General features: G+C 37.7%; 1 protein-coding gene across 3 annotated transcripts in view; it reads right to left on the bottom strand.

Moving 5' to 3' along the window:
- Positions 1–25,627, bottom strand: part of VPS13C (vacuolar protein sorting 13 homolog C) — a 75,145-nt gene that overhangs the window by 25,163 nt on the left and 24,355 nt on the right. For 2 of the 3 annotated variants that reach the window (XM_084213574.1, XM_084213576.1), the window contains exons 27-58: positions 25,517–25,593; positions 25,281–25,340; positions 23,823–23,976; positions 23,555–23,671; positions 22,505–22,608; positions 22,038–22,205; positions 20,961–21,265; positions 20,566–20,713; positions 19,780–19,888; positions 19,209–19,342; positions 18,754–18,910; positions 18,026–18,105; positions 17,163–17,222; positions 15,933–16,098; positions 14,864–14,980; positions 14,222–14,325; positions 13,635–13,802; positions 12,906–13,210; positions 12,385–12,529; positions 11,109–11,265; positions 10,324–10,454; positions 9,182–9,351; positions 8,405–8,643; positions 7,958–8,187; positions 7,126–7,218; positions 6,255–6,620; positions 5,023–5,112; positions 4,459–4,614; positions 3,197–3,461; positions 1,621–1,778; positions 1,077–1,198; positions 540–834 (exon numbers count right to left, since the gene is read on the bottom strand). In XM_084213574.1, the coding sequence (XP_084069700.1) occupies positions 540–834; positions 1,077–1,198; positions 1,621–1,778; positions 3,197–3,461; positions 4,459–4,614; positions 5,023–5,112; positions 6,255–6,620; positions 7,126–7,218; positions 7,958–8,187; positions 8,405–8,643; positions 9,182–9,351; positions 10,324–10,454; positions 11,109–11,265; positions 12,385–12,529; positions 12,906–13,210; positions 13,635–13,802; positions 14,222–14,325; positions 14,864–14,980; positions 15,933–16,098; positions 17,163–17,222; positions 18,026–18,105; positions 18,754–18,910; positions 19,209–19,342; positions 19,780–19,888; positions 20,566–20,713; positions 20,961–21,265; positions 22,038–22,205; positions 22,505–22,608; positions 23,555–23,671; positions 23,823–23,976; positions 25,281–25,340; positions 25,517–25,593 (5,150 nt within the window). The remainder of the gene's footprint in view (positions 1–539; positions 835–1,076; positions 1,199–1,620; positions 1,779–3,196; positions 3,462–4,458; positions 4,615–5,022; positions 5,113–6,254; positions 6,621–7,125; positions 7,219–7,957; positions 8,188–8,404; positions 8,644–9,181; positions 9,352–10,323; positions 10,455–11,108; positions 11,266–12,384; positions 12,530–12,905; positions 13,211–13,634; positions 13,803–14,221; positions 14,326–14,863; positions 14,981–15,932; positions 16,099–17,162; positions 17,223–18,025; positions 18,106–18,753; positions 18,911–19,208; positions 19,343–19,779; positions 19,889–20,565; positions 20,714–20,960; positions 21,266–22,037; positions 22,206–22,504; positions 22,609–23,554; positions 23,672–23,822; positions 23,977–25,280; positions 25,341–25,516; positions 25,594–25,627) is intronic. The other variant, XM_084213575.1, reaches the window with a different exon arrangement.

Raw genomic sequence — 25,627 nt, 5'->3', positions numbered from 1 at the left:
CACTTGTTGTATTTCCTAAAATCACTCAGATTCATGAAGAAATGTTAGATACTGAAAATACTGAACAGACAGGAGGAAAACTGTCTGTGTAGCATCCTTCCAAGATTGTTCCAATTTGTGCAAGCGAGACCTCACATTAGTCATCAGTAAATCAGTGAATCAGTGTCAGAATGGAGAGAATTTGCATTTTCTACATAGAAAAAGAAAGCTCTAGAAATTACAAGTGCTTTCACCTCTTCTTGTGAAGCTAAAGACAGCTTGCAAAACACAAACAGAATGTCAGAACTAAGTAAAGGAAAAAGACTAATCCAGTAGCAGATTCCTGTTAAAGGAGCAAGGCAGAGCTGGTCAGGTACATATAAATTTAAAACAATCCCCAAAACATCCAGAATTAATTATCTGCCTCATTCATTTACAACAGAAAATACAAAGCCCAGCATTCAGCATCTTCCACGCTACATTCACCTTCACTTTTTAGTAAATGCATTCTTCTCAAAACCAAGTAAAGGATTCACAAATAAACCCATAAAGTAACTTACCTCAAGTAAAAATCTCAAGGAGTATGGTAGAAGATTCCTCACAGTCAGTGTAGGACAAAGGTGGATAATATAGGCAGGATCCAACTCCTCTACAGAACTTGAAATAAAATTTAGATTGTCAGGTACAGCTGTTGAGCTGATTATTAGAGGTAAGAAATTGGTCTCAGTGGCTGGGCACTGTAACAAGCACTTGACTTCATTGCTCCTGTGTAGCTCTTCCCTCCAGGCAATGTAAGTTGTGGACTCCTTGTACTGACCCTCAAATATTCCTGTTGGTTGGACATACAGTTGGCACCTGTAAGAAAACAGCAGGAATTGTATACAGTGGCTTTTCACTGACACCTAACTTCATCTATTTTAAAGTCATGGCAAATATTCTGAAGTGCTTTTGCAGCACACTAATTACCTAACAAGACACCACTTTGGAGTTTTAGTCCAGTCAGGAAGACTTTCACATGCAAATTAAGGTTTCAAACTAATGCTGTATTTGTGCATCAGTGTGACACAGACTGGTCCTACAGAGCAGAGGAAATGTACCTGTATGAATGCAAAGGAACATGAAACTCTTCTTCTGGCTTGGATATGCCAACTGGCTTCAGCAACTTGGAGCCTTTAGGCAGCTGGTAGATCACAAATGGAATTGAGAAATGGTTCTTGATCTAGAATCAGAATGAGTAATTTTCATTACATTTCTAATAGTACAAATTGCTATGGTGCAAATTTCTAAAGGAAAAAGTATCAGTAACAACAAGGAAAACCAATATTAGTAGATTTAAGCAAATTCCTCTAGGAAACAGACTTGAGCTGTCTTATTACACAAAGTCCCAAGAATTGAAAAACATGCTTAAAATGTCATGTAGCATAAAAAGCATCCTCAATGCTGAGGATATTAGAAAGCCAAACAGGAAAGGGAAAACCAAAGGAAAATTCATGTAACAAACAGCGCAAAACACTTAGTAAGTGGCTTTTAAGCAACATTTCAGAAAAGTATGATCTCAAAGAAATGCCTTAAGGAAGAAAAGGAAGGTGGCTCATGGAGGAGCAGTGCTGTCAGGGGCTGGTGCCTTGGGGTGGTTTTTACCTGCAGAGGGGAGCGCACAGTAACGACCTTGTTTCCCTCTGTGGCATCGATCTGCACCACCACGGAGTCCGGGCGGTCGGTGCCGTCTCTGACGCTGTACAGGCGGCGGCCTGGCTTGGCCACGGGAACGCTCAGGGCCTCCTTGTATCCCTGAAGTTCTGACCCATAAAAACAGACAAAAGTCTTTATTAGCAACACAAATCATATTACCATTTCCTATTTGAACAGTACTTCAGGTACTCAAAACTCAGCAACAACCAGAACTAAAGTGTCAGGATTGAGGACACCCCTCTGGCTGTCCTGGATTGCTCAAACCCCTGACTGGGGGCTCAGAGACCCTGGCACAAAACCCAAGACACCTGTGGCTTTGATTAGGACCCATGGAAAAAATTACCAACCTTGTATGAGGATCTGCAAGCCATGAAAGTTTACGTAGAAAAATAGTTTGTTTGTCATGGGGTGAAAAATAGATTTTTGGGGTTTTTAGAATGGGGGTTCAGGAGGCAAGATGAAGGAATCTGGGCCTCCAGCCTTTCTCCTTCTTCCTCTTGGCCTCCATCTTCTGCTGTGATGCTGGCACTTTTGGATTGGTTTAGAGTAGAAGCTCACTGTCTAACACAGTTGATAGCTATTGGGAAGTTATGGTAAATAATGCACACGTAGTTTTCAGTATAAAAAGATAACACTGCCCTGAGGGTGGCCAGTGTGCCTCTGTCTGACCTGCTGAACAGACCTCGGCAGGCCAGAGAAAGAATTTTATAGGTAAGAAACAATAAACAACCTTGAGAACGAGAATAGAAGAGTTCTAACTTCTTCTTCAACTGCTGGGCTGGGAAAAGACTTTCTAACACATCTTGGGGTCACTGTGACCAGCAGAAGTCCCAAGACCAAAGCATCTTCTGGAAAAAGCACCTTAAATGGTACTCCAGTATGACTGAAGGAAAGCTTTGGGGTCCAAATACTCCTCAACTCCACAACTTTGGATTATGATTTATACACAGCATGGGAAATACTGCAAGCAGTTATCAAAGCTATTGGCTGAGTTAATGAACACAGAACAAGCCTTGTATCACCAAGTACCTTCATATGGGATGTGATGGAGAAGGAAAAACTCAGATGATTACGTATGGCTGTTTTCTTAGGAATATTTCCTGGCAAAGCTAAAACCACAGAATCATAACTGGTCTTAAGCAGCTGTCTAACTAGAGAAAGCCAAACAAAAGTAGTGATAGGAGAAATGGAAATCCTGTTTAACAGGAGCTGGAACACACAGGCCTATGTCACAGGGGCCTCTAAGATGGTCCATCAATGACTCCACTAGAATGCCTTCCAGTTCTCCCAAGGGGTAGGAAAAAATACCACTCTTTTCACTTTCTGAAAAACTGGAGCAGAGGAATTTTCTATCTTTTTAAGAAGCCCAGTACCTGTTTTCTGGTGGTTTTTTTAATGAGCATCAATATCCAAAGGTAATTCCAACACAACATATTTGATATTTGACCTAATTTCTACCACATTGAATTTAACTCCCATCTTCCCATGCCCAGCCTGTCATAGTAAACAGCACTCAGCATAATACCTAAATTTAAAGAGAAGACAGAGCTTTCCTGTCGGTGCAGTGCAGACAACCTTCCTCGCTGGGGTGCTTCAAAAGCAGAGTATTCCAGTTCCATGCTCTGACCAGCCTCTATTTCATTCATGTTTTCTTTTTCAACTGAACCCACTATCCGAAAATTGGAGCTAGGAAGAACTTTGAGAGAAACACCCAGGGCATTTTTCACTATGATAGGTGCTGTCTCTTTAAAGGAATAGCCAAAGGTAGATGCAGTTGCTTCTGAAAATGCCTGTAAAGAACAACAAATACAATCTGTCATACATAAATAGCCACAGTAACATATCTATAAGGGCTTTAAAAGACAGTTCCCAGGAACTACCTTTTTTAAAAGGGGAGGAATTATATATAGCAGACCTATGTTTTGTATAGTAGTATTTCAGGCAAGTACAGGTTACTTCCAGGGAATCTAATCTTATTCTGTGATTTGCAGCAAATGTTGATGCTACAATAAGCCTTCATGCTCCTCACGGGGAATTTTTCCAAATCTTAGGTTGTAAGAGAAACATAAGAGCTGGGACTCAGAAGTCACAAGGAGATGGAACACAAGCTCCAAATTCAATCACAACTTGGACTTAAAAGCTTTTGTTTGGTTACACAGAAGCCACAACAAGTGACTACCAATACAGACTTACAGTGTAAGCAAGTAAAGAACTGCTGTTCATTCAGAATTAAAAAATAAATAGGCATAAGTCTCCGTAAAAACAACTTGATTTAGTGACCAAAATTTCTTCAACCCAGAAAAAACAGGAGGGAAAAGCAGCCTTGACTATTCATAAACACACCGTTACTATAGGGGTAAAAAGTATTTTCAACACACGGGACATTCTACTCCTGCAGTTTAAAGGCCAATCCTAAAATGCATACTTTTCTTAGCATTCAATTAAACAGAAAATATGGAAAGGAAGTAATTTTCTGTTTTAATATTTCAGAAGGAGTATTGTAGGAAACAGCTGTGTTTATTAGAGCATTTCATGTTCATTTAACATACACGTATGACACTTCCTTAAGTCCTGCATAGGCACATTTGTTCTAACACAGAAGCTACTTCTTTCAAAAGACAGCCCCACTTTTTTGCTAAGCCTAAAGGAGCTGAGTAAAACTCCTCAGCCCATCCAGGTAACATTTGTCAGAGCTGCAGAGAAGCCATTTGAGTGGGAGTCAATACAGTTCTTAAAACAAAGATAATACTGAATTTCCTATGAAAGCACATAACTGATTGTTATTACCTTGGCCAGGTTACTGAAAACAGCAAGACAACATTTGGATATTGTTATGTTCATTGTGTCCATTGAAGAGATGTTAATTGCTGTTTGTGGCTCAGGAATAACAATGAAATCATCCCCAGGCAGCAGACTTCTCTCCTGGACAGGGTTAGTCTTCATCTAAAAGAAAATCCTCATTAGACAATTACAAACCTATGGGTTATTTCTCCTATGTTTAAACAGGAAAAAACTACTTGACTTACACTTGACAATTGTGGAAGCAAAGTAATATCTGCTTTGCTTTGCAAAACTCGGATGTTTTAAACAAACATGGGAATTTTCTACCAACACAGGAGGCAAATTTGTTTCTCTTCTCTGCATGGTTACACGCTTCATCGCATCCACGCACCGGTAATTCACATTATATATAAACCTTAAAATCCTTAAGATTTTTTTTTCTCATGTAAAACTGCATAGCTCCTTCAAGCAACAGCATTCAAAAGGTCAATGTCCCATAAAACTTCAAAGAAACTTAAAAATAGCTGCCTCTTCAAACCATTTCACATAATGTCAAGTATCTTTACATACCTCTAGCTTTAAATTCCATTGCTTCCTTCCTCCTTCAACTCGTTCAATAAGTGGCTCCCACACTGCATAGGTTTCATTGTAATAATGAACCTAAAGAAATAATCAAAGTTAAATAAGGTATCTAAATACAAAGCAATTATTATGAAAAAATTAATAACAACAAATCTTCATTTCATGTTTTGGAGGTCTACTATTTTAATGGTTTTAAAGAATAATACATAGAAGTGTAATAAATCATATTTTTCACAAATTACACCATTTTTCAAGAATTCATTCCCTGTCTTGCTTTGAGAGCAATCAAGCATCCTGGTAAAACCATATCTTTTTAGCACTTTCAGTTAACATAATCAAGTCTCTTATCTTCCCCCACATGGTTTGAGAGAATGACTTTGAGACCAGGATATTCAATGCCACAAGTACTTTTTAGTAGTATGAAATAAAAATTAGTTTGAGCCAATTATAGCCTGATTCTGGTCATCTGGTCCACTGGAATGATTCCTCTAACTCATAGCCAACACCAAGTTTCTACTTTGCTTCCATTACTACAAATCTGAATAGAAGCTGTGGACTCAGGAGTTCTGGATGCTCCCAGCTATTTTGCTTGTCCCTCCTGGAAGCACAGCGACCTCCCCCAGGGGTACACAATTAGGCATCCAAACTCCACCATGATATGCACACAGGGCAAAGGAAGAAGGCTACTTGTATATCCAAGAACACAATGAAAAATGAGTCAATTTGGTAAAATGACAAGGGGTAGTAAGTGCATTGCATAGAGCAGCTGCACATCTGGTTGTACGGCATTTTAACCTGCTGTCTCCATAAGAGACTTCTGCCATCTCAGAATGGCATCTTATTTTGCAAAAAGAGTGTAACTTCTACCTTACCAATAAACACAATGCTGGAGAAACAAACAAAATGGGGGGGCAATAAGAGTTAAATGTGACTATTCAAGTAAGCCAAGCTCATTGTTCACACAGCAGAACCTGATATGCAGTAATAATACAGAAACACAGGACTAGATTATTTCACATTACAACTGCATTTAAAATCTATTGACTTCCAACTTTCTGCACAAAGCATGCTATGCTTACTTACCTGACTAAAGAACTCCTGAGAGCATTTCAATTTAAACCTGTTATTAATTCAGCACACATAAAGTATATTAAGAAGTTACTTGAACTCAGGCACTCTGCAGATGTGTATAAAGCAGCCAAGAGTTTGACCCCACATACCTCCAGGGACATGTCAGCAGTGACCTCCATCAGTGAGGACCAGTTTTTAAGGACACCTGAAAATGTAGATTCCACTAACAATAAAGGGACAGTTCGATGGCCCAGGCCACATTCCAAGGTCATCTGAACTGATTTCACTACAATATCAAATTTCTCTTGCTTCAGAATTTGTTCACGGTCCCTAAAAGTTTCTGTTGCTTCTGTGGCTATGTCAACACCAAGAAACCAAGCATTGCACTCATCCACAGGCTTCACTTGCCACAAGTTCTCAGAAACTTCTGTTGCTCCTCTAGAATCCTCCTCTGTTGTTTTGGGTTTTAGGGCAGCCATAATGGTCACAACAGTATTCAAAATTATTGGTGATATCTTGAAAAAAGAAAAAAAAGTCTTCAATTAAAATTCAAAATGTATGATAAATACAAATACAAACATGAAAAGTCTTTTAAGGGATACAACTTAATTTCCAAATAAAATAATCCATTCATGGATGTCCTCTTGTTTTCCTTTCCTACAAAATATCCCAAAAATAGTAGTGGCAGCAGTAAGGGGAAGAGTTATTTTCTAACTTTGGAGGGAAGTGGTAGAAGGAATCCTAGAATCTCAAGTATTTAACTTACTCCTTTCTAGTCAAGGGACTGTCAAAATGACAAACATACAATGACTTCTTCCACCACAGAGCAGTTTTAAAATGCCTATTTCTGGAATGAAACTCATGGGGAAATAAAAAATGTAAATAACAATATGCAAACAAAATGAAATAAAATTTAAATAATAACAATAATTTTTAAATAAACCCCACACGACAACAAAAACCAAGCTACAGCTTGAGAAACATAGCTGTTCTTCCATAGACAATTTTAATTAATCTTACCTTAATAGTCAGTTCCTCTATTGTTACTGCCACAGTCTGTAACCCTGAAGTGTGCACCATATTTTCCATGACCAAAGAGCATGGCCGTAACACCTGAGTGCAAAACAATTTGATTATTAAGGTGACTCCTTAAATCTAACCTTATCATAAGGTTTTGTATTTTTTTCACTCCATAGGCCAAAGGGGCACTGATTCCATGAAGCAACAACATGTTTCAGAGTAAAAACAATATATAGTGCAACAATCCCACATCCCAATTTGCACAAGTACCATTTTGTACTGAAAGTTTAAAAGCCAGGGAAATAAAAGCTTCTGAAATAATGCTTAAAAACCAGACAAAACAAAAACCCAACACACAGTGATAAAATATTAAAAATACTCCTGAATCCTTCAGAAGATTGGAAGATAAGGGAAGATAAGCACATGTGAGATGAAGCACTCAGGCCACCTTTGTGCCTCAGTGCTGCCTTGGCAGGAAGGTACCAATGAAGTTCCAGACAACAGGCTGCTCAGGATTCTACTGCAACAAGGAAGCCAACAGGCAGTGAAAAACACTGCAAAAGGTCTTGGGCTTCTAAACCCCTCATACAGTTTCTTCACTAAGAAACTTTTAATGTCATTTACAAATGCACAGCACAGGTTTTAGACAGAGCTCGAAGTGCCAAAGTCCTGCACCTCCTGATAAGAGATTCACCTTTAAATGGCACAGGCCCCTCCTCTCTTCTGAATAATCAGTGATATGAAGACTGAGAGTTATGAGTGCTGTAGATATGCCAGTTAAGGGCCACCCCTTCTAACTGCTTTTTTCATCATGAAACACTGGTTTCCTTACCGTAGTAACATTCTTGCCTTGTTTTTCCTTGAGAAAAGCACATGCCAACACTTTGAAGGCCTTCACTTGAGCAGTCATCCTTTGTGCAAGCTTGTCTGATGTCAGAGAAAAGTCACATTGGAAGGACACTTTTAAGGCAGGGGCATCAGCACTGGTCAAATTAGCAACAAATACAATTTCTGGATCCAAAATCACAGCTTTTACTGTCATGTTGGGCCGTACAGATATCTCTGTGAAAACAAGGTTAAAAAAACCACCTTGAATATAAAAAGCAGGAAGAGGAAAGCTATCTATTATGTCAGTGAGCAATCTACACATCCTGAAGAATAAACTAATTTCTTAAGTCTGATACCAAGACAGTATCTTGAAAACTTTTGGATGAGTAATTTTCAGAATGAAATCTGCAAAGGAGGGAATTGGAGGTGTGTGGTAACTGGTTTTACAGACCTGTATCTGCCTTGGATTTCCCAGAAGCAACTTGCTTTAATTGGAACTGTGCAGATCCTTCAGCTGAAGATACTGGCATTGACTTAATGAAAAAATGTGCTACTGTCAACAAAAATTCCATACTAGCACATATGTACAGCTTGTCAAGGACAGCAACAATTTCAGTTCCACTTTTATCCTGCTTGTATCTTATATCAATCATGGAAGTGTCATTTGTGTCATCTTTCTTGTCTATCATTCTGGAAAACAAGTTCAATAAGAAACATCTCAAACATCATAACTCATAGATCTAGGAAAACAAAGATGCATAAGTACTGCCATTTTTTCTCCCCATGTCCTTTATAAAGAAGAATTACTATATAAGCAAGCAGTGTTTCTTCCAGAAATAAGAGGGTAGAGACTTTTCTAGCAGAAGAGTAATTTCAATTTAAGACTAGTGTGCTATATTTTGAAAGCATGCATGCAGCACATAATCACACTGAAGTTTCAGTGCACACAACTCTCTAGATGAGTCTGGGTGCTCTCTCTTCAGCTGTCCTACAGTTTACTGTAATATGCCAGTCTCCAAGATTTCTGTTTGTTTTGGATAACATGAGAAATCAACATAAAAGAGTAGAAAATTGTTAAAATTGTTCATTGCTTAAGCACAGAGTATTCCAGGCCACAACTGACAGCACTACTGAGTTCTATCAATTCCATGTGAAGCAAAGTAAAGAACAAGGAAAAAGCCTTCCTCATAAGCTGGAGTTTTTTCATTTCTGATGCATTCAAACCTACCTTGCAGTCACATTCTGAATTCCTTCTCTGAGATCATCCAAGGTACATGCTTTGAGTTTAACAGTGATGTCCATGGAGCCATCTGAGAACATCTCCCCTGCGGACGCCATGAGGTGCAGCCGCAGCTCCCCGAGGCGCAGTTTGTCACTGTGCACTGAAAGCAGAGATTGCTGCAGAAGGACAGAGTGCAGGGTTAGCTACCACTGAACAAAGCACTGACACATTCCCCTTGCTGCTAGCCATGTGCATCATCATCCATCAACTGAAGGATCTGACTAGCCTGTTGCTGTCATCAGTCCTCCACTCACACAAATGAGTTCAAGAAATTCACTGAGAAAACAAAAAACCTGCTGGGCTGCAGTGAAGTTGTTTCTGCACCACACTGGCAGCAGTTGCTCAGAATGCTTCACTGCAGGATCATCTCTTTGAGCCCTAGATCCCTTACCAAAGGAACCCTCCACTCTCATCACTCTAACTCATCTACAAGAGCGCCTCAGCAACAAGTGGGGATTATATGACAGTGAAATGAAAATAAAATCCCATAACAGTGTCCTTCTTCCCTGTGATGCTCACTGCACATGAACATCTTAAAAATTATATACAATAACATTCACTATACACAAAGACATATAATCAAGCAGCTTCACCTCTACACAAAGCAGACTTTATTAAGTCATGAAAACAAGACATTTCACATCTTTCTCTTCTGTTTTCAGCACAGAGAGGATTCCCATGATTGCCCACACTCAGGGATATGCACGAGGAAATTATGGGCAACATACAGCTTGGATCTGCTTACTAACTCTAGAGGCACCATGCATAGAACTAGCATTGTCTGAGCTAACAGCTCCTGCTTTTGAAATATTCCTTTTTACTTTGGGTAACTGGAATCAAAGCTTGAATGACCAAATCAAATGCTGGGTGGTTTTGGTGGTTTAGTAATATTTTTAGTGTGACTTTCAGAAATGCACACACGTTCTTTCTCTTAAGGACACTGTCAGCTCAGGAAAGCTCAAAGCTCCATTAGGAAAGCATTACAAAGCCAATGCAGCTGATATAACTTCATTTTTCTGACTGAGTTCTGTCCATGTGAGAAGCCTGGCTGCCCACCCCACCTGTGTGGTAAAAGCTTTGTCACAAACCTGAGTTGGGTCACTGTTGTAGAGAGTTACAGAAAGGGACTCAAAATTGAAGTCAAATTTAAGCAATGTACAACATTCCAAAGAAGACTGCACTGCAGAAACACATTTTTGTCCAGAATCAACAAGGGCACCTGTCAGTGAAAAGAAGATAATTTTACATTTCTTTTGAACACTGGGCTTGCTGGTTTTGGGGTTTTTTGTTGTTGGCTACCTTTTTTTTTAGTTGGTTGGTTTGGTGTTTGGGGTTTTCTAAATTAAGATTGGAAAATCACAAAAAGAGGGAAAGCTCTAAATCAAAAAATCTAAATCACAAAAAGGGAAAGCTCTAAGTAGAAGACTACTCAAAAATGTTAAGTTTGGGGAAGAAATAGATTTTGGCAAAGTGTTAACTCTATTTCATCCAGAGACATGCACTGTTTACATTGACACATTAATTAGCAATTTGAATGCTAATATCTTCCTCAATTGTTGTAATTGTGCATTGACATTCTTGGGTAGATGATTTGGCTTTTTTCTTTTTTAACCACATGCAGTCAGAAGAGTGATTGATATAAACTGAAGAACACCACCATAGGAGAAATTAATAACAAAAAACACATCACAAAATCTTCTTATCATCAGGAGCTCACATTCCATGTAAGTGCATACATTGTTATTTTTAACTTTTCATGTACACAATATATTGGTAACAGTTAGAACAATTTGTAGTGCTTCAGAAAAATGTTATACTTGAATTTGCAAACAGCCCTCTGCCTACACATATTCAGCCTTTGAATTGAACATACCCTCAGAGGCACCTGATTCATGTGGAGCTTTCCCTTTTTTGGCTATCTGCATATCTTCAATATTCTCTTGCACAGTATGTGGCTGGGAAGAAGCCCCTCCAAGGTTTTCAACTAAAATTTTCATGATAACAGTTAGATCACCTTCACTGAGTGCAATCTGTAAAGTGATAAAGCCACAAGTTCATTTTTGGGACAACATTTCTTCCAACACAGTATACAAGCATTGAGGAGAAACAATGGGCTGCTTCCAGCAGAAACAAACTGAATAGTCACAATTATCCTGTCCAAAATAATCAAAATTATTTGCCCATTTCTCCTATATCATTTTTACTTGTTATAAACAGGAGCTACAACAAGAAATAACAGTCCTTATGATAAACACTTTCTAGATTTGTAAAATGATCTTTGCCTATTAAAAATATGAGTAATTGATAAAACATAAGCACTTCTCAACAATTCAGTAACCCAAAAACATGACCAGAAAACATTAAAGCCAAGATTTGCATTGTATACACTAAAGCAACTGCCAGTGAGTAGGCCTTCAGAGATTTAATAAGTATCCAGTCATAACATTACAGAATCACAAAAAAGCAGGCAGTACCAAGTGACAAGATGCAGCCACTTAGCCCATAGTACACAGTGTAAGAATATTTTTCCTACATTGATTAATTTTGCTGGTACTCCTTTAAATCTCTTATTTCTCTGTGCTTTGTGACATTTGGCCAAAGCACAGATACAGGAATGAACAAGTAAAAGGGTTCAGGAACAAGGAAAAGCTGCCCCAGTTTGGTTTTACCCATTAAAATTCACTCAGTTAATGCAGGAAAAGAAAAATAGAGCCCTCCCTCTGCAAAGATAATTTTAAATTGTTGTGTATTAGAGATCACCTTTTCATTCTTAATACATCTACTAAGCATTCAAACAACCTGAATGCGACAGATTCAACAATTTGAATTGTCAAGTTTTGGTTTTGAATGGCAATTCAACAAATAAACTCAATGATCTTGCTGCCTGTTGAGTCCATGGTTAGCTCCAACAGACCCCCAGAAAAATAAAACCACATTTTATTCCATTTACATGCAGCTACACCAAAATTATTCATTATACAGTATCAAAACTCTAACAAATCCATAAACTGAATGATCCAGCTGGGAGTCTTTCAACATACTGTAAAGGACACAAACTGAAATGAGTTTACAAGCTCCTTAACTAAGCTGAGGGCAATTCTGAGAAGCTGTGTAACTTTTGATATAGTTTTAATTACTCATGTTATTACCTGCATTGGTTTTAGGTCTCCTTTGATACCAATTGTTGGGCACTTATGATACCATGCTGATGCTAAATTTCTCTGGACCAGTAAAGTCAAACTCACAGGACTAAGAATTTCAGAATCTGGTTGTGTATCTGTGGATATAATGCACCTAAAAAAAGACAATGGAAGTAATAGAGGAAAAATATTGACTAGTTGCAAAAGACAAAATAGTACCATATTAATCTAGCAAAACTACAGGCATAATTAATTCAAGAATAAGCTCATAGGTACTTACACCCTTGTGTGCACTCCAGATGAACTCAAATTACCATGCTATTATTCCTTTCTTTCCAAGAAGTTTAGAGATTGTAGATCTGTGACCCTACCTAAAAGCTCTCCTAAACTTACCTTTGTAAGGTTTTTTGCTTGGTTTAGCATGTTCTCATTGCCTTCCATGTTCAAATAAAAGAAGAATGCTGCATACAGAACACGGACACTTTTCCTTTACAAAGACACTTCAACTCAGGAAAAAGCTCCATATTTACCTTGATAATTTCAAGTGAGTCAGCTGCACATCCATGTTGTCAATGACTGGAGGAAGAGGAGATTCATCTGAAGACACCAGCTTGAATTCATTCTGAACTCTGATTAAGCCAAGATCAGCTACCAAAGCATTACGTGAAGCAGAAGATTCAGGGACAACTATGACTGGAGCCTTTAGGTTGACATCCATTAGGAGGCGGAAGCTCTTCTTAGCAAAGTCCTTCATGCTGGAAGCAGCCATTTCTGCTGCCTGCACAGTGACTGCAGTCAGGGCTTCTTGTGCTGCTTGGAAATTGTTTAGGAAGTTCTATTCATAGGTAGGGGAAAAAACGTAAAAGTTCCGTGAAAACAAATAAGATTTTCAAAGGCAAGGTCCAGGCAAAATGTCAATTTAACAAAAATTAACACCTGTGGTTTAAATATGAAATTGCTAATTCAACCACACTTGTTTCAAAAGGGAAAAACACTAAAATCATGAATAAACAGTTACTGAACTGTGTAATTTTTAAGATATTGTTAAAGCTATCAGCTCTATTCATTACTTCTGTCATCATTCTCCTTGGCAATCTTCTGTAAAGCAGTGCAACTTAAGTGGTAACTCTAATGCACAATACTTCTATGTGCTTGCACATCAGCACACCACCAGGTACAGGTCAAAAAGAGCTGACTGCATTTTATCTCATTAAAAAGAACTTTTAATGTCAAGAAAAGAACTTGAACTACTGTCTTACCAAGAGAGACATAAAGAACTTATGTAGGTAAATTATTTGGATGCAGCCCACTTTCAGAGACATTTTACCATCCACCCTTGACATGTCAGCATAGGCCTCCCCTGCAGTGGCATCTGGATAAAGTGACATGTGAAATCTAAACACTTCATCTCCCATTATGGAGACAGCCTAGAAGATTAAGTTCACATAGTTAATGCTACCAGGGATTTATGAAACAAAAAATATTTCCCCAAAAAGATCCACAGCAATTTATCAGCAGTACTTGGACACATGGTAGGCTCAAAAGGAAACAGAATCCCCTGTTTTATAGTACATGCCTCTTCTCACTTCCTTATCTATAGCCCATTTTACATTTAACCCCTGCTACTCAGAATTAAACATACCAGTGCAAATGTAATTAAAAAGAACTAAACATTAAATAGAAGAATGTTTTGCTTCTCTGAGGAGAAGGAATTTAACCAATAAATTTTGCTTAGTATTACACTGTACATTGCATTGTAACACAGCAAATTAAACTATAGTGCTGTCACTAAATCACTTGAAAAACTGGGTCTCATCAGCTATTTACAATCTGCTCAACACATTACCTTTTTATGGATTGTTTTTGGATCAACATTTGTAATTACAATGTCCTCAAGTCTGGAGAACACTTTAATCTCTTTAGGCTTCATAGCCACAGATGCATCCATTCCTGAATGAAACAAAAGAAGGAAGGAAGGAAGGAAATAAATGCACTCCAACATATTTCTAAGTAAACACTTCTGCTAAAAAACAAACAAACCAACCAACCCCCAGAATTATTTACTACTGAATGTAAAGAATAATACCAGCTTAGAATCCAGCTTTCTGCTATGTAACAATGAATGCTAAGCCTGAGAGAGAAGTCAGGGCCTTACTGCACATGACAAAGTTGCTAACATAACTTGATTCTAAGAGTAGAGGACAATTCCCCAGCACTACCTAGGATCTAGCTAATAAAAAATGAAGTCTGTGTTACCTAAAACATAGTGCCTTCACTTCTTTTAATTTTACTACACTTAGAAATCATCTTTGTTTTTTGAGTCAAACATTTTTTCCTTGCAGATCATTTCATACAATCAAAATAGATTTAAACAAATGTTAGAGACACCTGCAGTGCACACACTGGCCTTTTAGAAGTAAATGGAGGGAAACAGCCTATTTCTGGCTACAGCCAGCTTCATCTTGTATTTCAATAAAAACCACCTTACCTTGTATTCTAATGTCTGCAATTCTACAGGTCTGATCACACACTGCAATACTGAATGCATTTAGCTTTGCAGTGAGCTTTAATTCAGAGACATCATCATGGCCTGCATCACCAGACACTGGGTAGGAAACACAAGAGACATACAAGGAGTTCAAATATTACAAGCTCACTATTTAAACAAATATTAGACTAGTAGTTTTGTAAATATATGAACCTGCAGTCATTCCCTAAAAGATATGATAATCCTTAGTCAAAATGTGAAAAAAGTCATTTATTAAGAGTTTCCTTCTGGCACACAACCTGTCACCAACCATCACAGGCAAAAAGCCATCAAGATATCTGTTCTCCTCACTAATATCTAGTTTTCATGCATTAGTTGTGAATGCAGTATACACCACATTATTTGAAACACCATCTCATCACATGAGAAGTGCTCCTCTCTGTGTCAAGCAGCAAAGCCAATTGAGGCATATTAGCTGCAGCAACACTGCACAAACAGAAAGTGGAACAGCCACTGGACTCCATCCCAAGAGTCTGAGGATTAGATAACATTGAATTTCACAAACAACACTACAAACACAAGAATCAACAACACAGGGCCTGACAAAATATTCAGGAACTCTCCCTATTTCAAGGTTACAAAGACCCATACTTAATAAACACACCACCCCTTCAGTTCAGAACTTCTCTGTGCTTCCCCAGAGCAGTATTTCTTTTCAGCAATGTAAGCACTCTTCAGAGCTCTCAGATTGCAAAGCTACATGCTTGTGACACTAAACCTTTGGAAAGGCTGCACAATGCAACATCATTTATTCAACTTTCATTACAAAAAATCAGGCCACCACCCAGGGATAAGTTATATTGAGTAAGGAGAATTTGTAAAATTAAGCAACAGGAAAAATGTCTGCTGGGTTTTTTTTTAGTAAGATTATTTTCCCCCATTTACAGTTGTGCATGCTTTGTTTTCCACCAAATAGACTGCAATGCTGTAATTGGAAATAATATCCTTTGAAACTGAAGGTGAGATGCCGTTAAACAACAGAAGTACAGCCTGTCTAATATGACACTACCTGGTATAAGAGTGCTTCCTCTTTCCTGTTCTTTCATTTGAGGCTTGTGCTCTGATGATTTCTCAGTACTTGGCAGACCACCTGATGGAACACTGAAGGTGAGGAAACTCATGATGGAAAGCAAAGCCTCTGTGTGAAGTACTATATCCAAACAGGAGAAGATGACCTAAAAGGAAGGCAAGGAGGCAAAGTCATATTGTGATTTAGTACCAGTTTATACCCTAACAACTCAGAGCTGCTGTCATAGAACCAAGGAAAAAAGCCTATTGCTCAATTTCACAAGTATTTGATTTCTATCTCTGTCCCCTTCAACTTCACAAGCTCCAGAACAGATGAGGGAGCTAGGGAAGAGAAGCTTACAGCAGCTACAGAGGAACTGTTTCCACCTAAAAACTGATGCCCCATGTGGTTATGCCTTTCCAGGACACTCTTGAGTTCTGCTGCATTTCACTTATTGCATTGCATTCAGCACTTCAAGTGACAACTTCAGGACCACGTGTGAAGATGTTTTAGGAGATATGGTAGAACAACAACAACAACAAAACCCCACTAAGATTCCAAATTTGCAATCAGAACAGGGAGTATATGAGCAGCAACTACTCCTGCCAGTGTTACTGAGTGAAACCCAGCATCAGCCACTTATTCCACACAAGGCCCTCAAGAAGCAGCTTGACCCACCACTTCTGTTTAAAGGAAACATTTTAAAAGCATAAGGACATGCTTACTTCAGAAGTCACTTGAAAAATTACTCATGGATAGCTGCTTTCAGGAGAAGTAAAAGGATTAATTGCACTTAAGACCCCTAAGAATGGTACCTGGATATTCCAGCTCATATCTCCATTTCACTGTTACAAGCTCAGAAACACAAGGCCCTGGTTTATCTCTCTGCCAAGTGGATCACTCCAGAGACAAAGCACATCTAAAGACCTCAGTTAAAATTCATAAGGATATTTTTCTAACTAACAAAAAATGTATAGATTTTAGTTTTAAAAAAAATATTACAATAAATACTTCAGTAAAAAAATATATCCTTTTTTTCTACCTGGATTTGTCTTTGAAGTAGTTAAATATAAAGCAGTAGGTTATAATGATGAGAGTCAGGGTTTTGGTTTTGGGTTGGTTTTGTTCCATTTTTTTTCCTCTTCAATGAGAAGAAAGAAGGGAGTAACTAACACAGCTGCTGTGATTCAAAAAGCTTAAAAAACCAAATTAAGTACATCCAGTACTTACATTGATGTTTTGCTTGGTGCTTTGGTAAGTAGTAACAAAGTCTGGTCCATCAGGATCAGCCTAAAGAGGAGAAAAAAAAGAAAAGGGACACAGTCGGTCTTTATTGAATTAGCTAATAATTAATATTAATTATTAATAATTTTATTAACTGAATTAGGCCACACACAAGGATTATTCCAATTGCAAAAGAAAACAAAGGAAAGTGATGAAGCCTGAACAAACAAATTCTTCAAATAATGCACAAGCAAGGTAACCAGAATGGGTTATTCACAATGTTCTGCTCAGAGACATTTCATAGCAACTATTTTGTGAAAATTCAACTGGCTAGTTACAAAATTTGTCTCATTTAGAATCTATTTAAACTGGGTCAATTTATGCTTAATACTTTGCCAGTACAAATTAATCTATTTTTCATTATGTAAATGCTGCCAGTCCAGATAAGAATATTGAGGAGCCCACTGGTTCTACAACCTATCAGATTCCAAAGTATTCATGCAATTTTTGAAGGCCTTTTTTAAGCTACCAACATATCACTCTTCAAATGCCAGTTTTATCCCCTGTAGGGCCACTCTTCACTTGCACAGGCCAAGACCATCACACCTGTTAAGTTGCACACAGATACTCATTTGTGCTGTACACACAGAACACAAACAAATATTTGTCTTGCCAGTGATTTCAGTAATAGCATTGAGTTATGAAGCAAGAGCTAGCTATATGGAAGCAGTGGAGAATTAAAGGAAATGTTAAACTGAAAAACAGGTATTTGGGAGAAGGCCTGGGTAAGTTTTAGATACAAATCTACAAGCTAAGTATGGAAGCCTTACTTTCCTCCCCATGTAATTTTACTGAAAATGTATTGAAACCTTAATATATTCCATTTTCAAAAGATGTTCATCTGTCTCACTTGAGGAGTTAAGAATGCAAAGAGGATCTCCTTTTGAATCTGCAAACAAAGAAATAAAAATGTAAAGTGTTTACTCCACCTATGCAATGACTCCATGCTAATTCTCTATTACATACTAATTAGATACTATTCTTGCTGAAATAGTGAAAGTAAACAGCTATTTCCACTGAAGCTGCACATGAAGCATTATTTTGTGAAATGTTATATTCACTTCATTGTCAATTAAACTAGTAAAAATTAACTTGCTCTTGAAGCAAGACTTACAAATGAAATTTCTTTGCATTCCTACCTTCTTGTTTACACACTCAAAACCTTATTTTCTACTTGGATAAGTGGCTATTTCAGTTATCACTTCACTTTGCACTGTTACCTGACCAACCAAAGAAGCATTTCCAGTGCTGCCAGAAGGGGTCATAAAGCACAGAATCAGAAGCCCATCAAGATCCACTGAATAACTGGAATACTTCTCAGGAACACCATTCCTGCTCAAAGTACTCAACTCACTCAAATACATTAACTCTAATTCTAGCAATGGCAGTAAAACTTGGTATCAGGTTAAACAGATTAATTCTATCTAAATTACTCTTTCCCTTCCCCTCATTATTGGTTACTATATGTTATCCTCTGGCTATAAATCCAGTTTCACACACTCTAATGATTGTATCAGAAGTTCCTTAGAAGACTTACCATGTATTTCAGTGCATCTCATTGTAATTTTTTTCAGATATGCTGCTGCAGCCAATTCATGATTTCTAATTTTGGTTTTGGTCCCAAGCTGTAGCACAGTTAGAATATGCAATGGATATCTCTCCTTCTGAACCTGCTTCATCAAGGTTACTACAACCTTGAATATGGAAAGGAAAATAAGTTCAATATTTCAGTGAAGTTGTTCAGACATGCATGGCAGTTATAAACAGGCTAAATGTGAAACATAATATTAATCTAGACATTTTGCATTTTCATAAACAGACCCTATAGGACCAATTTGCTGAAGATTTCCCCTGGCCCCTGCTCTGTTCCTTTTGTTTGTTTTCTTTTACTTGCCAAGTCAAACTGTTAAAATGGGCTTTATAGCCCACTACTTCTAAGAAACAGATGAGTACTGGGTTCAGATTGAATAAGTTGTACAGATGGATACATACCTCTTTAATTTCAAAATTAAGTAGCATATTGATTACATCTTCATTTAATGTTATTTTTCTCTTTTCAGACAGCATTCCTTCTGAAACACTCTTATCCTGTATCAAAACTGATCTCTCCAGTTCTTTCATTTTACCTGTAACATTCAATATATTGCTTAACTTTTCAAACTGCCACCATTTGTTTAGCTCAAGAAACACATCCAATTCTTTTATTCATTTAGATGGAGTACATTCACCAAAGATAAGATACGAACATTTCCATAAGCAGAGCCTTTAACTTAGAGCATGAAAAGGAAATAGAAACATATCCTGGCAACAAGATGACTCTGACATCTCCATACCTTGCTAGTTCCTTGACAACTTAGCTAACACAATTACCAAATTTTGTCTTGTAATGTTTCCAATTTCTTAAAGTATGAAAGTATGAACACTGTCCTTACAAAATTAGAGTTTATCAGATAGACTCAGCTTATTACCATACTCTCAGATCTAAACTTACTTTCCAGAAAATAAATGCTTTTCCTTACTCCTGAAAGCTAAGACAGTATTCACAACAAATTCCATCTCTGACCTTCCTTTTGCAGCACTGATTTTGCATCCTTTTGAGTTTCTTCTGCTTCACCCAGGTTTTCCGTCAACACTTTGAGACAGACATTCAAATCCTCTTGACTTAACACGACCTAAAAAGTTGCAGATCAAAATTCTCAGGAAAAACACATTGTTCCTTGAACTTATCACCTGCTAACAAAGCAGAACAATGTTTCCTGGCAAGAAGAGTGCTTATTTACAGCTGTTTTGCCAGCAGAATCATCCCTTCAATAAGAAAATTAAATTCTTTCAACCCTTAATGTAAAAGTCCAAGGAGATTAAAGGTTTTGACCTCTAGTGCTGTATCAATACACATTTCAGCATTTAATGTACCTATGCTTTTAATACATTCCTGTCAATGACATGCCCCTTCATGACATTTTCAGTTCAGTTTCACCCGAGATGTTCCTGGTACTTTCTTTCACAGTCCATAAAATGACACAAAAAGCAAGTATCCCACTCAAGGGTGATGGGAAGGTAGGAAGCTGGAGTTACTAAAGAAAATGTTTGCATTATTTTAAACTCCTCTCAAGAAGATTTTGTTTCTAAAGAAGAAAAACCAAAACACTTCAAAGAATTCTTCTCAGAGAAGTGGTCACAAAACCATTTATGTGATCCCCTCAAACCACTACATTCACCTAGGTGGGGTTAAATCCTATTACGTTGCTGAAATCCACTCCACACCTATTTGTTGCCCCTTTGTGCCCAGAAATAACATTAAGGGTTGCTCTCAGAGTAAGTATTATCACCACCTTCTCACAAGACTTACATTCATTGTATCCAGGTACCCTGTGACCTCCAACACCGGTAACTTGTGAAACCAAGCTGCAGAGAGATTTCGTTTCACAGACAGGCTTAAATTAATAGGGTGAAGTATCTGAATATCTGGATGTGACACATCTGTCTCCAAAGTGATCCTTGAAACACAGAAAGGGAAAAAAAGGAGAATAGTTGGAAAGTTGGAAATCCCATGTTGCATTTTTGAAAATCTTAAAATCTCAAATGCAGTACCAAACACTTTCCTAAGCAGAATAGTTTCTGATTTTATTACTGATCTAACTGCTCTAAGATAAAAGGCATTTTAATACCAAATATTTGACACTAGCACCAAGCATGGTTTCTAGGCAAGAACATTAATGTTCTACAGAGTATTACCCATCGTACCTCGACAGTTTCAGCTTTGTCAGCTGCACATCCATTTTGTCAATGACTGGAGGGAGTAAACTGCCTTCTGAGGACACCAAGACAAACTGGTTCTGAACCTTAATTAAGCCAAGATCTATTACTATTGCATTGGGGGAAATGGAGGACTGGGGGATAACTATAACTGGTGCTTTCAGGTGAATGTCCATTGCAAGGCGGAAACTCCTCTGGGCCAGGTCTTTCACACTGGTAGCAGCTTTCTCTGCAGCTTGGACTGTAGCAGCACTCAGTGTCTCCTTGGCTGTCTGGAAGTTGTTCAAGAAGGTCTAGAAAAGCAGTGAAAGAGAATGGAGAAATGTCTATAAATAGTTTTTACTCTAAGTTACTTTTTCATTTTTCACCACCATCCACCAATTATTGCTGCCAATTATGCTGCCTACTTCAATGGAAGTTGAATTTTCCACAGGAAAAAACAACTGAGTACCTTCTGTCTAATGAAGGGTGAAAGAAGTACTAACCAGTGCAATCCACTCATTCTAAATTCATCTCTATTTTTCCTTCTTTCCTTAGCTACAAGGCTCCTTAGCTCATTAGTTTTTAGGGACACAATTTTGAAAGTCCCTCTTGCCCTCCCTGAATACTATTGAATTCCTACTAAACAACCTATTGAATAAGAGAAAGCCCACTGGTGCTTTATTGAAAAAGCTTTGAGTATCATTAGGCTACTCAAACACACTGATATTTACACTGGTTAATTTGCAGGCACCATGACACCTACCTTGTGGAAAGATCTGCCTCTAGTGTTAGCTCTGATGTTTGCAATGAACTCAAGAATTTTGCTGGGGTGGAAAGGGCAGCAAACATAAAAACCCCCAACTACCTCAACAGCACCAAGTTTTTCTCTATTTCCAAAACTGAGGGTGGGAAGTGACTCAATTGAAATTTAAATCAGTTACTTACCAAAGTTTATAATAGTACACAGGAAAAATTAAACCCATCACTTCTCTTTCAGGAAATGAAACCTAACGCACTGAGAGCACAGCCTAAAACACTACTCTGAGAATGCTGCAGAAACATAGAAAGGGAAATGAGACTTACCAGGAGAGACATGAGAAATTTGTGAAGGTACACCAGCTGGATGCAGCCTACTTTCAAACATACAGTACCATCCACTTTTGACATGTCAGTGTAGGCTTCTCCCTCAGTAGCATGAGGATTTAATGTCAGATTGAAACTGAAAACTTCATCTCCCACTATAGACACAGCCTAGAAAGAGAGAAACAGCACCCACCAGCCATCAGCAGCTTCTACAAAAGTAATGACACAAAGAACTAAAGATACCATCAGCCTATCAGATTACAAGTTAGATTACTAGTTTTTCTAATCCTTTCAGACATCCATTCTTGTAAAATGAAAATTTTTCTTTATGATGTATCTTATTTGAAAATACTTATTCACAACAAATCAAATACTTTTAGAAGAGTGGAATGTGTATTACATTTCACTTTTATACACATCAAACTAACCAAGAATCAAGTAAAAGTTAAAATCTTGTAGTTGAGTACTTTTTTATGAAGGGTCCTTGAATCAACATCTGTGACAACTATGTCCTTAAGTCGAGCAAAGAATACAGTTTGGCTGGGCTGAAGGCAGAGAGATGAGTCAAGACCTGCAAAGTACAAAAATAGAAACAGACTTGCACAGCAGAAGTAACAGTTATTTTCAGGGTGGGGACACCAGCAGAGGAAGTGAGAACAAGTTACTAAGTTACTTTAAAAATGAGTGTACTACAGCTTCTACCAAAACAAAAAAGAAATACTTGCAATACAAATACTGTGTCAGTATCAATCATCTCTGGAAATAACTGAGATACTATTCATAAAAAATGAGTCAATCAATCCTCCATTTCTTAATAAGCAAGCTATTGAGTGAGTGCATTGAGATTTTCTAGCAGCAAAGATGTTACTATACTGAACTATTTGAATGCATTATTTTTGCATATACATAATCTTGTGTGAATACATGATATGATTTAGAGATGGGCACAAGCAAAAGACTTTATGAACTGCAGTACTCATCTTGCATACCACACATTCCTAAATATTCATGAGAGTGTGAGCAACTATGAGGATGGCAGTTAAAGCCAGACAGAAGTGAAACTCCCCCAAAGAATTGATAGCCCTTTGAAGGGGTAAAACCAATCTAGAAAACAAAACCAAAACAAGGAACTCAAACAAACCCCTAGGGTTAAAAACTAAAGAAAATATTTTGAAGGGGTTTTCTTATCCTACATAATTATTTATCCTAAATAACTTTACAGTATATCTTAGTACAACATGAAAAGCCACTCATAATCAAACTTCCTCAAAGGGTGAACCTAATCATTTGAGTAATAACATAGCACATCTTCCTAGCTGGAGGTCAAAACATTATGACAGACTTGAAGGCTGACTTTGAAAACAAGACAAGAAGCCATTCTTGCACAGATAACAATAAATAAACAAATAAATAAAAACAGATGCTGCATATTTACAACTTTTTTTTTAGTCCAATCATTAGCAATTGCTTTGAAACCAAAGTACCAGAGTAGTTACTTCTAAAAAAGAATTTAATACCTTGTATCTTGATCTCTGCGATGGTCTTTTTTTCATCACAAATATTTAAACAGAAGGCATCCAGTTTGGCAAAAAGCTTGAAGTCAAACACATCCTTATCCTTGGAAGGCTTAGACACTAGAAATAAGAGAAGGTGGGATTTTCAAGGCACCTATGACTCATGTCTTGCCTTTCATCTTTATTTCTACAAAGCTAATCATGTTTCTCTAGATTTGCGAGTATGCAAAACATCCTTCTAGAACCATCATTTGGATAATCACAACCGTACCTTTCCTCAATATAGAGTCATCTTCTAGTTTTTTTTCTTTGGATGGTACTTCTCCACTTCTTTCACTGCCTGATGGATTAACAGCTGTGAGAAAACTGACAGCAGACATAAGGGCCTCTGTGTGCAACAGGAGGTTCAGTGATGAAAAAGTTACCTGTTGAAAACATGAGAGTCCATATGATGAAACAGTTGCTTAAAGGTGTCAGAGTCAGACTGAGGTGCAAAACCACCCAGTGCAACAGAACCATTCCTTAGAAACAGAAAAGCTGTATGTGTGGCCAACAACAGATCATAAAGGAAAAAGCTTTCTGTAAAGCAGAATAGGGATAAGTTTAGAAAATAAGGGAACCTGGCAACAACCCAGATCTTAAAGCTGTAACTGCTAACCTATAACCTCCTCAGTACAAAAAAAAAAAAGTGATGCAAAATTAATTTTGTCAAACACAGCCTTGGGCTTGAATGCTCCTGCAATAACAGTACTAGAGCAGGTGGCTGACATGTAGATATTTACAATATGGGTATTCCTCAAAAAATCCACTAAGGAGTCCAAAAGGTAAGCAAGTGCCTGCTGTGTAGCTTAATACATCTGTCCACTTGAATGGGCTTGAAACTGGAAATAGAGCCCAAATGCAATTCTTCAGAAGTCCCACTGAAGAGCTGCAAGGCAACAGCAACTCCAGATGATGCACAGAAAATTGAGTTCTCTTGACATTAGCACTAGCCCATAGTATGAGGACAGGTAACTCAGCAGCACTGGAGTATTAGAACCCTCATCTCCTGCTGCAGCTTCAGGAACTGCTTTTTGGCAAAAAGGTTTCAGTAATTAAAGCTCTCAGACTAAATCTATAGACACTTTAAAACTATTACATAACAAGTGAATTATTTCAGTCTTCATACTAAAATAAGGCAGGTAAAATAATGCCATAAAGGTATAAAGAGGAGAAATAACCCACCACAAAAAACACCATCCTTTGTACTTTATTTCAAGAATGTCTCAAGTCACTCTTTGTCCTTAGACTAAAATCTGACTCAGACACCATTAGTAAAATAAAAAAAATCACAGTCAGACATGGACCTAGACTACTTATAAAAGACAGCCACCAGAGTGCTGAACACATGGCACTCACAACACAGATTATTTGACATGAAAGGGAAAGACTTGGTGACTCCACTATAGTTTCCCATACTGGGCCCCTGAATGTCATGATCCCTGAAGCATGAGAAGGTGCATTCTTACAGTAGTTTGAATTTCATCCACATGAGCTACACAAGACACTTTTTCAGCAGTTTAACAAACATTCTGCTCTAAAGTGGTATAAAAATTTCAAGGACATTTTAACTCTTGAAGCCTCCTGCTGGAAGGCAGGAAAACAGGAAAGCAAAATAACTCTTATTAATTCCTCTGTTCTGAGTAAGCAAACCAAAAGAAAATAAGCAATAAAATCTGTAAACACTCACTTGAATCATCTGTTCAGTGTTGTTAAAAATTGTCTGAAACTGTGGCCCATTTCTGTCAGCCTGAAAATAATGATATGGATGAAGGTTAATATTAATTCCAACCAGTCACTGTTCTCTTCAAAAGATACAAAATAATCCCACTAGCTCTGAATAGTAGGTTTAGGATTATATATAGACTATATATTAAGAATATGTAGAAATGCTTTAAAAATAATTTTAAAAAGCTTTGTGTATACCTTGACGTATTCCACCTTCAGAAGGTCTAAGCCAGGCTTGTCTGAGGAACTAATGAGATGAATGGGTGCTTTTTTACCTGTACAACACCACATGAGATAAACAAGAATTAG

Source organism: Fringilla coelebs, assembly GCF_963513975.1.
Source record: "Fringilla coelebs genome assembly, chromosome: 12".
In the NCBI taxonomy this organism is placed as follows: Eukaryota; Metazoa; Chordata; class Aves; order Passeriformes; family Fringillidae; genus Fringilla; species Fringilla coelebs.
The sequence above is the reverse complement of the archived record's forward strand: the minus strand, read 5'-3'. Positions and strand labels throughout refer to the sequence as shown.